The sequence below is a fragment of the Arachis ipaensis genome, chromosome B04 (assembly GCF_000816755.2).
Source record: "Arachis ipaensis cultivar K30076 chromosome B04, Araip1.1, whole genome shotgun sequence".
NCBI lineage: Eukaryota > Viridiplantae > Streptophyta > Magnoliopsida > Fabales > Fabaceae > Arachis > Arachis ipaensis.
The window spans coordinates 109,218,789-109,235,565 of NC_029788.2; the positions used below are offsets into that span (position 1 = coordinate 109,218,789).

General features: G+C 36.9%; 1 protein-coding gene across 7 annotated transcripts; it reads right to left on the minus strand.

Annotated features, from left to right (window-relative positions):
- Positions 2,418-15,471, minus strand: LOC107639623 (regulatory-associated protein of TOR 1-like). Of its 7 annotated transcripts, none has more exons than XM_021121535.1 (24): positions 14,829-15,469; positions 13,496-13,598; positions 12,924-13,006; positions 12,686-12,844; positions 10,686-10,802; positions 10,401-10,558; positions 9,692-9,846; positions 9,445-9,589; positions 9,285-9,363; positions 9,015-9,116; positions 8,460-8,543; positions 8,258-8,368; positions 7,358-7,714; positions 7,069-7,255; positions 6,320-6,892; positions 5,835-6,164; positions 5,610-5,724; positions 5,056-5,180; positions 4,831-4,976; positions 4,636-4,737; positions 4,213-4,233; positions 3,760-3,845; positions 3,509-3,593; positions 2,418-3,375 (listed from the first exon to the last, which is right to left on the minus strand). In XM_021121535.1, exons 1-24 carry the CDS (start codon positions 15,171-15,173, stop codon positions 2,893-2,895), a joined length of 4,251 nt encoding a protein of 1,416 aa, XP_020977194.1. In that variant the 5' UTR covers positions 15,174-15,469; the 3' UTR covers positions 2,418-2,892. The 7 variants fall into 7 exon arrangements, with proteins under 7 accessions (XP_020977194.1, XP_020977196.1, XP_020977195.1 ...); XM_021121537.1 differs by lacking the exon at positions 14,829-15,469 and adding an exon at positions 13,321-13,354; XM_021121539.1 differs by having other exon boundaries at positions 3,048-3,375; positions 3,747-3,845; positions 14,829-15,471.

Genomic DNA, 16,777 nt, shown 5'->3' on the forward strand with positions numbered 1-16,777 from the left:
TGCTATTTGGCGGTCCCAATTTTCCAGCTCAGCCCGCCTTTTTTGGCGGGTTACGTGGGCTGGCCCGGCGGGTTTAGGCTCATTTGTCACCCCTAGGTTGAATCATGTATTGATGTGTATATTGTGTCAAATTGTTGTGAAATAGTTGGGTTGATGATTAATGGCATGAGAAAAAATGATGTGGTGAATAATGCAAGTTTGTGATGTTGGATGATGTATATATGTATATGTATAGGAATTGATGGTTTTGTTTGGATAGAATGAATAATTTGTAATGAATTTGAAAATGAAACTGTTTTGAGCTTGACCTAGCAAGGTTCATGTTGGTTTACCACTTGCCCAGCGTCGAGATGTTTGTGGGGTTCGTGGTGGTTTATTGCCCACATATTTTTAAATGAAAATGCTTTGTGGGGTTCATGGTGGTGTACGCCCACATGTTTTTAAAGAGAATGTAATGTGGGGTTCGTGGTGGTTTACCGCTCATGTGTGTGTGTTGTTTCCCAATTGAAGATCTTGCGAGGTTCGTGGTGGTGTATCGCTCGCAATGGTGGGGTTCGTGGTGGTGTACCTCCCGCCAGGTGGGGTTCGTGGTGCTGTACCGCCCACTGGTTTTCAAGAGGATGATATCTGGGTTAGCTACCGGATGTGTTGGGTTCTGGCAAAGAAACCGACATATGAGCTCACGGCCAGTAGAAAAGGCATGCATCATATGCATTTGAGTGGCTTGTTTGGTTTTGCCTTCTTGGGTTGCGTAATTGATATTCATGCTTAACTGCTATATGTCCTATTTGTTGTAATTGTAAACTACTTGTATTTTCTCTGTATGCATTGTTTGTCTATGTATTGGTGTTTCAGAGGGTTGGAGAAAAGGCGGTGAACTTAGGGACTTAGGTTAGAACTGTAATAAAAACCAGGAATCCTTAAACTTAGATACTCTCCTTAATTTATGGTTTTAGATTTCATTTTTAGGTTTGAATCTTTTGTTTGAAGTTCTAGGATCGCCTTCGGCTTTTTCGAGACCTTATATGTTAGTTATGTAGGCACTGTTACCATACTGAGAACCTCTAGTTCTCATCCCATACGATATTTGTGTTTTTCAGATGCAGGACGTAAGGCACGTCACTGAGGCATTTTGGAAGTCTCTGAGGCAAAGGACTCTAGCTATTTGGGATTTTATTTTGGTTTCTGATATGTGTGTAGATACTTTATATCTCCATTGTATATCATGTTTTATCCCTCATAGAGGTACATTTGGAGAAACAGGTTCTATAAATCGTATGTTGGGCATTTTGGGTTTATTTTATATATATGTATATATGCTATGGCCGATTTTTAACTTCGCGAGACGAGTCAGAAGCCATGTTATCTGTATTTTGGAACTCTTCTTTATGTATTTATGTGTTGTTTTACTCTTATCCTACCCGGTTTACGCTTGTCGCTTACATGAGTGATGCGCTTTTCTAATTAACGCTTTTGTTTAATCTTTCCTTCAAAGGCTTCTCGGTATAAACTCCTTTCAATTATTATTATATATATTTTTACTTTTAGATGTCATAATACATTGCCACCTCAGTTTTATGACTTAAGCATAAGACTCTGTGTGGTTAGGTGTTACATTATGGCATCAGAGCAGCTCGTTCCCGTAAAGCCTAGAGAATGGACTAACTATGCTTCTGAGCATACTTTGGCTGTGTGTACATGCTATTTAGGATGTCTGCTTGACATATATAGCATAAATGCTCATGAGCATACTTTTGGAGATTCGAAGCACTAGACTTGAGATATTAAGACTGATCACCTTAATATCACTTGTTCGGTGTGGACAAGACCCAAAGGGCGTCTCGTGAACGCAAGCGAGGTGATACGGCAAATTTCAGGGTTACACTGGAGAGGATAGCCATGTTTATGCAAGCTACTACTGTTAGGTTGGGACAACAAACTAGAAACATTGAAGGAAGCAATAATAGACTTGGTGGTGAAAGTAACCAAGGGATTAGAACTCGTACAACAGAAGTAGTGGCCAACGACGTACAGCAACAATAACTTGCCGATGTACACAAATAAAGACACCACAACGGTCAATGGTAGGTCACCATGAACCAATTAACAACAGCAACCAAGTGAAGGCAAACTCTGCTATTGTATCAATTCAAACTCGATCGTTAACACCTCAATAAGTTGATCTTTAAAAGCTTAAACTGAATTGAAATTTGACACATTTGACTCATTGGTTGGTAAGCTGATTTGGTTACAAAACAATAACAAAAATCTATAATCTATTACGTGTAATGACTCGCTATTAGTTTACTTATAGTCATTCCGTAATGTTACTAGATGAAAATTTGAATAGTGTGTCGATTCTCTACGCAGTGTAAACAGTGAGATTTTGGGCACTAGAGGATTCCAACACAGGAGTTAAAAATTCTGAAATTTTAGTCTCGTACTAAAACAGCACACTGGCTCAAACTTAAATAAAATTACACCATGGCTACAAGGTTTCCCCCAATTCAAAGATTATATTTGAGTGAATATGCCTCAGTTCTCAGCAGTCACACCACCCACATCTGTCAGCAAACTAAATTACATATTCTGCTAACAAATTTACAAATTAAGGGGGGATTGGGATATAACACACAACATAGGAATGGAAAATAATAATAAAGAAAATTATTTACACACATTTACGAAGATCATATTATTTGACAAAGCCTCCAATGAATACGCATGATTACTCCCAGTCAGGTGCAGCTCTTCTAACATGGAGGCTAATGAATGAGTTGCATAGACTATCAGCAATTCAGCAGAAATGCACCTTACCAGTATGTTTCAGATTTATTCACAGCGGCAATGAAGCGTAGTAACAGGATTTAATTACCCAACAACCAAACTGTCTCATTGGCTGAGGCATTGCATGATCATCCAACAGCAAGAAATAAGCATGGCTTTCCTTAGACATGTATCATGCACTCTTCTGAGCTGGAGACAACCAATGAAATCAAGAGAAGGGGGGTGAGGGACAACAACTGTAGATTCATCTTGCTTGAGTGTTTTCATCAGCATAGATACAGACACATGCATCTGCAGTACCAGCAGCAAGCAAGACTTGGTATGGGTGGAAATTAAGGCAGCTGACAGACCCAATTTTCTGAGCCATAAGGGTAGGACTGGATAGTATCGAATAGTGCCTAGTTGATCTCCTTCAAGGCTGAAAACTTTAATAAGTTGCTTGGCTGAGCCACTGGCAATGATTGGAGCGTGTCTATGTACAGCTAAAGCTGTGAGTGAGCCCCGGTGAGCTTCAATGGTAAGATAGGCGCTACTATGATTTCTTATATCAAGGAATTGAATATCTCCAGCCTGAGAAGCACTAACAATCTAAAGAGGAACACAAATACAACATAATTTCATCATCCTTTTCATATCAAATCCATAGATTGTTATTGAATTCCTACCAAGACGGACAACATTATATGAAAAAGCAAGCAAAAATTAGTAAAGATGATCTTACCTTTCCTGGGTCTAGTCCAGGTTGAAAGCCAATCCCCACCACCTTTTCAACTCTCTGTGTATGTGGCCGTAATCCACAGATAAGCCTAAGAAGCAACATTGTCAGTAGCCATAGTTAGAAAAACAGTAGCCATTAGTCAGATTTATGCAAGATTGCAGTGATTATATAGCTGATAAATGACAATGCTGCTCAATTCAGTTTCATCAACTAAGCAGATCAAAACTTGGAAGAAATTCACCAGAGATGCATACATTTCAGGTGTCCTGATGTCATAAAGTCTAACAGAACCATCTACAAAACCAGCCGCCAACTGTCCCCCATGAACTTGAGATGCAGCCTGAAATATAAGTAATAATACATATATCAGGAGAGAAAATCACTTTTAAGGAGCTCATATCTACATCTCTATCAATAGAATGGATAAAACAAATACAATCGGGAAGGCAAACCCCATCAAAAAGTTCAAAGAACCAGACGCAGAGCCAACTGAGCAATTTATATAAGCATTCAACTCAGATCTTTCTATGCCACCTCTAAAACCATAAACAGCTAGAGAATGAAAAATATATAATAATTAATAAATGATGTGAGAGCATACAACAAAAATTCCAAGGTTATTAGTTTTTCATAGACCATCAATCATTAAACATACCATATCAAATCCACTCCCAAAAGTCAGAAATGTTTAATGAAAAAATGATTACCCTGAGACAATCAGTTCGTAACTGTCACCCATAATAGCCAGTTAGCCATGCATGCAAAGACAAAAGTATGACATCAGAGATTGGGAGGGAGAATTCAACTATAGAGACAGTAAACATGAGGTCAACTGCATAAAGGTAATTTGAATAAGGCCTAGTTTAAAAAAAAAAAAAAAAGCTTAATATTTTTTGGAATAACAGCAGTACATATATTGGATCGTTGTTACCAGGAAAAAAATAAATAAATAATGAGCAGAGTTCAAAACATATAATTGCCATTCCCAACATAATAGAAAATTTTACCCCAGAATAACACTTGGTAATTCCTTAATAGGATAATCCATCGGCTTAGTTGGCATGCCAAAACTAACTTGACAACTAAATAGTTACCAAGGCAAACTAGACTATGCACTGAATGAGGCTTACCAATGCTGAGATACTGCAATCCGATGATGAAGGTATAGGATTAACAAGCTGTTCTTTATCAAGATCCCAGGCCAAAATAGATGATATCTCACCCGATGCATACTGGTAAAAATTTACATCAATGAATATAACTGACATCACAAGATAAAACAACTTGGAAGTATTATTTCAGGACAGGATGATCAAAGAATATACCAGATAACCACTCTGTTGTTGCCAATCAACAACTGCATTGACACTCCTGACACCAGGTTTATGACCATGAATTGAAGAGAACGCAGTTACAAGTTTCTGTTTGCCTTTCAGAGTATAATCCTTCCAGATCCGAATGTTTCCATCAGCTGTCATGAGATTGACCTAAAATTTAATATTCTGCCAATAATTTAAGAAGGTATCATGGCAAACTGTAGAGAAAATTACATGAAGCAGCAAGAAGTAAGCTATCATCCAGCTCATTCATTAGGCAGAGCTTAGAGATTCCCTTGTCTGGAAAGTCATGGTTGTCGAAACTGTTTAGTAGTGTTGCCTCTTCATGGTTCCATATTCTGTGAAATAAACCAAAAACAAAAGAAAGTCAAAAATAAAATTCAAATTTTCATAATATGATGACTAACAAAAAAATCATGAAAACCACATAAATATTGTCCTGAGTGCTGACAAACAAACTAAAACACTCTTAATGCCTGTAAAATAATGTTAACACTTTTTGTTGTTTAGTTGCCCAAGTCTCTATTTATAAACATCAGTTGGTATTTATGAGGTCTACTCGCCATAAAGCTAAACAGACATCTGGAAATATTTACTCTTACCAACTCCCTACTGCTACAATCCTTAGTTCTGTAAATAAATTAACCTAACTCCCAACATTTCCTATGCAGAAAAATCTATCTTGCTCATCTAAAGTCATCCCCAGCTTCTTAATACTCTTATTACTCTCCACATAACTAATAACAGTACTAAAACACACTGCATACCTAATTCGTTCATTCTCATCAGCAGCTATCACAACAGGAGAAAAAGGTTGCATCAACACCGTTTGTGTGCCTCTTGTGTCCCATTTAGCTATTGGATTTGTTAGCCTGCTAACAGCTGACAACATAAAATGGCATGAAGTTCTTATTAACCAGAATATATGAAGAACGTGTACCAAAAGAAAATCATATTAAAATAAATAAATAATCGGAAGAAAGAGAACAAACCAGAGTGCTGGCATTTTGTGATGTGCTCCAATGCAAATTTTTCTCTCTCTTCTCTTCCAGCTATTATGGCTTCACTGTCATCTCCAGCCATTAACAGCGGTTTGGAGAAGTGCCCACAACTCCAATTATATATAATTGACTGTGGAAGAAAGCTGCGATCCGATGTACCAGTAGCCCCACCAGAACCTAAAAGAGGATCAGCTAAACCTGAGTCTGGAGAATTCATCAGATGGGGCCTAAATTCCAATGAACATACTCTACGGATTCCTGATAAGTAATTTAGACGAGGTGGGCTAACTGGAGGAGTTCTGAAGGTTAGAGGGGAGTGACCTGCCAAAGATGCATTCAATAATAAACAAACAAGTCGAAACATACTTTAGTGGGAATTATCACAAAATTCAAATTGGTGAACATTACTGAACTGCTTTTACAATTAACCTACATGATTAACATTAATAATCAAATTAAACAGAAAGGAAGATTACCTCCATTCATATCAAACCAAGAAGAGGAACGAGCCAATCCTGTAGCTTCACCAGTAGACTTAAATGGCTTTGCCACCACTTGTTCAATACCTATTATGGAAAGTACCCGTCGACCAAGGTTTGCAATCCGCGGAGATGGATCTTTTGCTAAGGTACACATAGCATGAACACATTGTGAATACAATGCATTGTCCAAGGGTTTTTGGCCACCATGGTTAACAACTCCATTGCTAAAACCATCATTCAGTATTCCTGAATCAGAATGATGAGATGAATCATCAGACAATGGGGACCCATGCATTATTCCAGAACCAGTGAGAGGACTGCTAGAAGAGCCACGCCCATCTCGAACCACTGAAGAATTATCATTTCCAACCCTCAAAGGACCAATTTGAGATGAAACAATACTTCCACGAGGCACATGTTGGTTCTGGGTAGGATATCCACTAATTGAATCTTTTATGTTGGCCAATGAAGGTATCGAATTCAGGAAAGAATTAGTCTGTGGTTTCCAGTATGCAGCAGCAATAGATTTCAGGTGCTTGTTATGGCCAAATGCGAAGCGAGCTAATGCTGACAGTTGAGAGAGCAAAAAAAAAAAAAGTTAGATATCTTGACTGACCCAACCATATATATTGATTTCTTTTATTTTTTTTCCCCCTTTTTTGTGTGTTTTTCGGGTGGGGGGAGATGAAATTCCAGGATTTTGTTTGAAATATCAACGTGAATTCAGATGTTTATTCACCTACCCGCAGCTACCTCTGCCCTCACCAATGGACTCCCATCTGATGCAACACTCAACAGACTCTTCACTATACTAACTTCAGCCCTAAATTTGTCATCATCATCACATTCTCCATCTCCTACAACACCCCTACATGAATCAAATCCCACATTGAGAAGGGTGCCAAGTGCAAAAACAGCAGATGCCCTAACCTGAGGAACAAGAGAAAACCATGACTTGGTTATTTAATTAAAATATACAAAGATATAGTCATCCCATAAATAGAAACAGAGCTAACAGTTACGGTAGTAGACCTCTGGCTGGGGTTCAGACAGTAGAGGAGCAAATACAATAGTAGCACCATGCAGCAAACCCATCGTCTGTGCCTCCGTAAAGTCTTCCCACAATTTCCCCAAACACAGGCAAAGCCACTGAAGGAGAAGGGGTTCAGTTTGTGAATCATTAGGAGATGAAGAACTCTGAAGATGCTCTAAGCAGACATGGATCAAGCCAGCTTCAATACAAGCTTCTTGACCTCGTCGATGACCGTCCACAATAACAGCCAAAACAAAAGCAGCCATCGCACGTTGCTCTGGATATGCTTCAATGCTATCAAGAAACTTAATAAAATAGTTATGACCTCCATCCTTTACTAAATCAACCTGGCATGACTGCAACCCAACAATAGATCATTATCCCTGAATGATAGACATGCGACAACTAGAGCTCTAACAGTAAATTGAGGTTGAAAACAAGAGATATACTAGAATTTCAGAACAAAACAGATAGATTTGTAATATTAACAATTACCCAGGTACTTTTTTCGTTTTGGTCAAATAAGGTATTTATGAGTATTTAAGAATTGTTTATGTACAAGAAGATTTGTAATATTAACAAGATTGGAATATAGGGATCTCTTTCGATAGGGTATTGAATAATAGTACAACTAATAATATAGGCTATATAGTTCCCATATCTCTGTTTGCTCTTTTCATTATCTTCTACTTTTGTCTAGAGCCATATATAAGGCAATAAGTACATAAAAATAACATTGTTTATGATAAAAAGCCCCAAATTTCAACAGAAGTGACATAATAAGCGAAACTCGCCTACCAACTCATGCATAACAGAGCAAGTGCATATTTTTATGATAAAAATAATTTTAAAAAAATGGCATTCACTTGAAGATGACAACCCATCTCCTCCAAAAGTACCTTGTCAAGTGCCAGAATCTTTGTCCATATGAATACGAGAATTTGGCGTAGTTCTGGTGTTGTTGTTTGTAACAGCTTTAAAACATAAGGAAATATTCCAACAGACAATGCCTTCATATAATAAAATTGATATCATGTCAGAATATGATTTTTGTTTAGAAATAGGAACAACTAAGAGCTGATGAATTGAGAAAAACATTACCAGATCTACAGCCCATGGCCCCATATCAAGGAACCTTCCAAGGAGTACTAAAGCACGAAATCGATGGCTTTGACTAAGTAAAACCTGAAATCAGAACATAGCTACTTAAAGACAAAGAATGACCACTGAACACCATCAACAAAGAGCACTTAAGTTCTATCCACATATATTTGACAATTGACATCGAATTTCCAATGGCTGAATCAAAACCTAGAATTATCATATGTTGTTTGCATTGGAATTACCAGTAAGTAGCTTAATGTTTAACCTAGGATTTAAACATGATGACGAGGCACTTAATCTGTAAGGAAATTTTGCTAAAGAACTAGATTCTCACAAGTACATATGTTTGCCAAATTTCCATCAGAATATAATGGTCAACCAAATTAAATAATTTCAGTCAATTATAATCTCTTTCTATCTTACCCACCACAACCCACTTAAGGAACAGGGCCTGACAGCTGATTTGCAAAAATCATGCAACCTACATAACAAAAGTATCAGGAACCAATCTGATGGTTCCAATTGTAACAAAAATCAAGACATGTGACACACCTGAAGAACTATAGGCAACTGCTCTGGTGGTTTCTTATGTTCAGAACCATGGTCAAGCCATACCTCAAATGCTGTCAACTGCTCACTGAAAAATGTGCTGGGCTGAAGAAGTCAACATGCTTCACAGGTAAGTTCCTCTTATACATAATCTTTAGTATCAGTGTATTATTAACAAGGATTTTCAAACAACAATACCAGAACCAATTCCTTTATTATAATCAATTTCTTAAAGAAACTTCGTATTAGCCATATAAGAAAAGACCTGCATACCTGGAATTCGGCATTAGGATTGCCAACTAACGAGGGAAGTTGCGAGAGGCAGAGCTCAGCGGCCATGTCCCATGCATCCCTGCAGTGTAGGAAAACAACACCAATTGATGATAGATGTTACCACCTATTTTAAAATCATAATAATAATCACCAACAATACCACATATGATGTTGATGGGTTGGGGGCAAATTTGGGTGAGACACAGGAGAACAATTTGCAGATCGCATAATTCTCTCAGCAAGTAGAAAATTTCGAAAGAGACTTGCAACAAGCAAATCCTGTCTGAACAGTCTTTGAAAAAGATCTGTAGCATAAAATCAAACATCAGTTAATTGATACCAAATAAAATTGCTTGCTAAACGAATCAAAAAGATACAGCTCGGCAATTTCAAGTCCAGTAACCTACCATGAGAAAGAACATTCCAGGCAATTGTGTCAGTTACTGCCGTAAAGATCCAGTTCAATTCACCTAAAAGTGTCTTTCGATCATTGGGACGGCCAGGGATCTGATCTATAAGTGAGTAATCAAGTGACCCACGAAGTAATGAACGTGTGCAAAACCTGGAAACAAGGTACACCACAGAAATTACTAAAGGCCAGTTTACTAAGAAATATACACTTATCACTGCTCAGAATAATACGAAATAAAGACTTTTACTATAAGGAAGCAGAATCAAACATAAAATCAACCGGGAAAAAGGAAACCATATTTATCACAATGGTCACTTTCTAACACCATGGCTGCCGTAAACATGTAGTCCGGATCAGGTAATCAGTTCACCGGCAAAAATACCATCAAGTAATCAATCATGTTTTTTAAAAAGTTAATAATAACAATGTATTCTTTTTTAATTAAAGAAAATGACAATAATGATTGTGCAACCATGAAACATCCATAAAGCCACTATAAAAATGAACATGGTAGGTTAGTAAGGGAATGAAGGAGGGATCAATATGGGAGGTGTACAAACTAGAAAGATTAGGCAAACCAATGTATTATTTAAAAGCCCATGCATAATGTGTTTACGTATATATTATACACTATACATTATATCTTAAATATCAAACAATTTAAAGATGAAAAACTAAGCAGGAATTAATGAGAGAAGCTTCACCATCGTAATGCCATCTTTATAGGTGTTGTAAGGCAAGATGTAAACACATCAGCTGGGAACTCTGCACTTTGAGGCAAAGTCTCATGCGATTCACATGCTGCAAGCAGAATGCAATCCCTTGTGGACCCAGAGGAATTAGAAGCACTCCATTCATGTAGCTAACAAACAAGCAGTCCAGCATCCACAATTTAGCAGTCCAGATTACAAAATGTCAAATAATTTTCCTTATATTGGCAACTTTCTTTATACCGTAATTAAACATCATTTTAAGTGCAATGTAAATACCTCAATGAAGGAATTAACTATCAACCCAGCAGCAGAGCAATCAAAAACATAAATTGATGGGGTCTTCAGCCAGGAATCAAGGTCACTGATGGGTAAAGGGATATACTGTGTATAACTCTGCAATATTTTTATTAACAATGAGAATAAGAATGTCATGAAGTTCTTTCATTACTATGATTCAATAGTATATTAAAGGCTTTTTAACTATTTTGAACCTACATATAGCAGTCAGGGAATTAAGCTAATCAATATTCTCTGACAAATAATAATTTAGATCCTGTTGGGACCAATTTAACTATTTTAAACCTATAGTATAGCAGTCAGGGAGTTAAGCTAATCAATATTCTCTGATAAATAAAAATTTAGATCCTGTTTGGGCCAATTATCAGAGTAAAATTGGTCTTGCTGATAATTATTGCCACCAATGGTACTTACATCTCTTCCTACCCCTCACAGTTATGTTCTTTTTATCAAATTATCTGAGGAAACTAAGATGCATAACTAGTACAGAGATTGAAATTTGTTAGAAACAAACAAAATATAATATCTGTAGATATCAACAGTATCAGTTATGATTTGATATTCATATTTACCTTTATTTTATGATTATTTCCTTATTTGATTAGGATTAGGGTTCCCCAATTACTATAGATAGGAACAATGTCTTACCTCTTGTAGGATATAACACACCAAGAAAAAACCATATCTTCACTCTTCTATCTCCTATCTAATATCCACACTGTTAATATGGTATAAAAGCCTATCCTAAGGTTGTTAATGAGTCATCTATAGATATCTAGTCCTACAAAATTCATGCTCTAAATGTCTAGTCATGGGCTTGAATACATCCTGCCGAGAGCTATGGCTATAATAGGCTTTCTAAGACAAGGCAAGTTTCACCTAATATGGCATCAAGGCAGTATACCAATACCATCCTCTAGGACATGTGACATTACTTTTCTTTACCAAGTTCATATAATTTGGAGTATTGTTATTCCTTCTATTATAAAGAACTACTATTCACTACCAACTTTTCTCCATCAGCCACTTTCACAATCATTGGCTAACTTCTACAACATTGTTTCCAACGACCAATCTCACCAACAAAACCACCTCTTGCACGACCCTTTTCCAGGAAAATCATATCTTTGTTTGGTCTCTACACATTACATAGATGTTACAAGCGTTCCGTCATGTTCTCCAACCGCGCTGCTTCGGCCAACCACGGCAGCACATCCTGCATAATCTTAGAACAACGCTTGCGTTGTTGAACGAGCCTCGGTCTCCTAGATGTATCTTCAATCTGGATGCTGCTCCAGTGATTGGTTTTCATGTTACCATTTTCAACCCTGTTTTCAAAGACCAGTGGTTTTATATGTTTGTGACTAGTTCTGCACTTCCAAAGATGTTTGATGATTAAACCTCTTGATTGTTTTCGGCTAACTATATTGTTAGTCCTATTGGTCCTTAAAGTGTTCATGTCATCACTCCAGCAATCTCTCATCAACATACTGTCTTTTGGCAGTCCCAACTAGCCTCATTTCATCTTCAACAACTCTAGCCTATTCTCCATCGTATTTTATATCATTAAGGGTCAAATTGTAACAATCTTAAAGCTTAATGAACTTTAGTTTGAGGAGTGCTAGAAATTATCAAAGAATATTAGCGATGATCTCATACAATAGATTTTCATATTTACCTTTATTTCATGATTAAATCCTTATTTGATCAGGATTAGCATCTTGCCTATTGTAACAAACCATGTAATATCATATTAATACAATTCATATTAGTCACATCCTTTCTATTCTCTCTTCTTTCTCTTCTATCTAAAGCCCACAATAATAATACCAACAACTAAGCCTTGTCCTACCATGTGGTGTTGGCTACATAGATCAAATGAAACCTAATAACTTATCGTAGATTATTTCTATATATAAACCAATTATATTTGATTTATCACATGAATAGCTGACTTTAAGAACTAAATGGGAGATCACCTTATTGAAGACCCAAATTTCACCGTTAGCAGTTGGCTTTGGCACACCATGCCCATTGTAATGAAATAAAACTCTTTCTGACTTTGCATATCTACGACATGAAGTGCAAAGCTTCTTCACCTCATCCACTGTAGGATCAAGTTGATACTTGTAGCGAGCCTGTTAGCATGCCCACAAGGTTAACTAAAAATCAAATCCAAAAAGATAGTGTGAGGATGACAAGATTAAGATATTCAACCTTTGGTTGCCATCTTTCATATTGGCTGCTCAAATTTTTTCCAATTGACTCTAATGCCTTTTGCGGTGCCATAGAAAAAGGATCTGTTCAAATCAGAAAGGTAAACATTCAGAAAATGTCCAGCTTAAGAAATTTATCTGTCTCGTTAAGAGAGCTGCAACTAACTCAATTTTTATGCTGGGCATCAGAAAGTGTGATACCAGAAGTTGAATAAAATAATTACAAATATGAATTATAGAGTCAATCCATAGGAAATAAGTGCAGAGTACATAAGAATCTGCGTTATCACCCAAACTGCATTTACATTGGTTTGGAGTTTGGAGTATCAGCAATTAGAAATTTCGAACTTTAAGAAACAAGTAACATTTCAGGACATAATATAAGTGTATAACATTACTTTGAAGGGACTAACAGCTACTTCCCAACGTCAACTGAAAATAAAATTACAAAAATAAAAATAAAAAAAAGTCAAAAATATCAAATCAGGAAGTTATTTAGAGCACAAAAGTTCGCAAACCCTGGAAGACAATTTTTTGTAGCAAATGGGATCAAAGAGGAGGTAAGACAGAGACCTATCCAGCACTCCATTCTGGCACACGGAGATATCTTTATTACATCTGGTGGATCAACACTAATGTTTAAACATAATACTAGAGCTACACATCCAGTCTTCATCTGCACCACAAAATTAGGACTTAAATCAAAAGCATGCCTCACATTGAAACATAAAAATATGAAATGTCAACATCATTCAGAAGCAAGGAGACACTCTAGAAGAAACTTTATTCTAATTACAAGGAGAGAGAAGTTAAATATCAGTGCAGAAACCAAGGATAAAACAAGACCAAGAAAAAGAAACTTCTGTTGAAATGTTGACTACTACTTTCTTTTTTGTGTTTTTTTATTTTAAAAAATAAAAGAATTTCATTATGATAAGAAAGAGAAGATACGGTGAATTGGAGGCAAAGACTTCCTCCGAACCAAAAGGAAACAAAGAAAGCCAATTAGTGAACTGTGCCTTTCCAATCTCTCAACATGTCTGAGAGGGCAAGTCCTCTGAAGAGACCATATGCTTTACACCATAGAGATGCATGATGACAAATTCTATCCAATACAACAAATCCCCCTGAAATTCTATCATTAAAAGTGTGTGAATTGTGCTCCAGAGAAATAATCCAGATACTGGCATTCAGTCATTTTCTCATTTTCTCATTGCCAGAGAAAGAATTATGATCCTAAAGAAATAAAAGGAAACCATTTTCTCATTGCCTCGGCTGAGAAAATTGCTTCAATCATGCAATTCCAGACAGATTTACCAAATCTAGGTTCGGTAAAATAGGAACACCAGAAGTGTCACTATGATGTTCATTCAGAGTTAGTTAGTGAAGCTTCGTCAATACACATATTGCGTTCTTAGTATTATCATCATTTCCCAGATCATTTTAATTCGAAATCCACCAAACTATCACACACTCTAGAGAATAAAACAAGAAGTTGATAACCATTCATATATTTAAATTTTAAAAACAAAAAGGTACAACGCTCTAGAGCTCTATTTATATATGCCACTTTGAACTTCACTTTCTGTACCTTAGATGATCCAAACACTTCTTTGACAAAAATCGCATACATTCACAAAGTCTATTACATCCACACAAATACCATCCGTCTAAGAAAGGAAAAAACTTCGAACTTTCTAATACATATTGCACGTGACCCTAAATTAACACTACTTTCATTCATATCCAAATTATCATTGTCAAATTGTTAAATCGCCAATCCACCACAGCATAACGCAGAAAACAATGGAAAAAGAACACAAATAAAAGGAACAACAACAAATTGCAATTTGCAACCACTGCATACTGAACTCCAAATTTAAAATTAAAGAAAATGCAAGCTTACTCTGTCTTTGGGCCGCCATTTCGACACAAGGCCACTCTCCGACGGTCCAACGGGGACGGCAGCCTCAAAGGCCTCATGCCGGAGCTCGCAGAGGACGACAGTCTGCGGCAAGTACGCCAAGCTAGTGGCAGCGGCGTTACCGCCGTAGCTGGCACTGGTGCTGGTGGTGGCAGTAGCAGTTCCCGACTCGGAATCCCTACGCTGAGAAGCGAAATCGGTGTCTTCATATGCGGCAGCGGCGGCGACGGATGAAGAGGAGGCGGCGCAATCGTCGGCGAGGTGGTTGGGGAGGAGTAGGACGGGGGATTGGGAAAAGCGAGAGGCCATTGAATCTCCCAATGCCATCCAAATCTCGAGAGAGCTCAGAAGCGATCATTCATTTCGTTTCAGTGTGAAAATGAAGGGATCCGAAGAGGGGAATAAAGAAACAAAAAAACCCTAGGGTTTTTGAGCTGAATAGAAATAATAAGAAGAATATGAAAAAGAAAAAGAAGAAGACGATGATTAAGATGACGATGATGATGGTTGGGATGGTGATGATGAAGGTGGTGCTGTGGGGTTGTGTTAGGGGAAGCAATACCATAAAACAGTGGCGGCACTCTTTTCTTTGTTTCTGGGTCTCGCGACTAGGGGAACGGTAATGGTAAGGATTTTTTTAAATAAATATAAAAATCTATTATTTACAAAAATATGTAATTTGTAGTTTTTTTTTTTTTTTATCGATTTGCATTTTATATTATTTAGCTTGTTTATGCTTTGTACTATAAAAAAGATAAGACATGATACGACACAGTGGTATGATGTTGGCACACATAGTGTGTAATGTGATATTTCGTTTATAATGTAAATAAGATATACGCGATCTTATTTTAAGTAAGAAGCGCACTTATATATTGAACTTGTAACCGTGCCTTTTGAAGTCACTTTTCATCTATTTTTTTCTATTTTTCTCCTACTTTTAGTCTTTTTTAATCATATTATCGAAGTATTCGGAGATTAAGGGACGCGCAGATGCACGAGAAGAGGACATCAATCGTCTGAACGCGACATAGCATATTGCTAGAGCAATCAACTTCCATGTTAATATTGTTATTTTCATGTTTAAGTTAAATAAGCATATATTATAGTAATGGTTAGGGTACTTCTATAAATATAGTATATATTAGGTGGTAGAATGTAAGTAAGTGTTAATGAATAGGGTTTGGTTTAACTTATTAGGCAAATTATTTTTTAAGTAAATGTTTATTGCATTTTGTTATTTATTTAATTTTATTTCTATATTTTTAATTTTAATTTTGATAATTTGGTAGATATCTTTTTCGAAAAATCTCTACATACAAGTCTTTTAATTATATAAGTCTTACAAGTTCTCAACATCTCTTATCCCTAAAACACGCTTCTTATGGCACGTATGTTTCACGCGCCTCCTTAACAGATTTTTCAATCACTCAACGCGCGAATATATAACTTCCTTTTTCGAAAGGATTTCGTTTTCTTTTTCGAATTTCTTCTGCGTTTTCTTGCCTTCTCTCTTCGATCTCTTTCGAGCATTTCTCTCTGCCTTCTTCTTCGTGTTTTACGTTCGTTTCTCTCTGCTTCTTCTTCTTCTTCATTTACGTGCTTCAGATTTTTCGTTTCATTTTGCGTTTATCCATTATTTTTTGACATCAAGCTGTGAAATCGTTTTTGAAGATAATGGATGATTCAACTTCAGATTCTCAGCTGAACCAGAGCGAAGTGGATTTTGAAACTGAATCCAATCAAGTCACTGAGGTGTGATTTAGTTTTAGTTAGTAATTGGCGGGGTAAGGGCGGTGGTTCGTCCCGCTTGCGCTTAGATGTGAGGTCGGAGGTAATAGATCCCGCTCACATCCCTTCGGATCATCAGAGCGTGCAGGCGCAAAATCCTGTACAGTGATCCGAGCACTATATATCGGGGGTTCCCACAT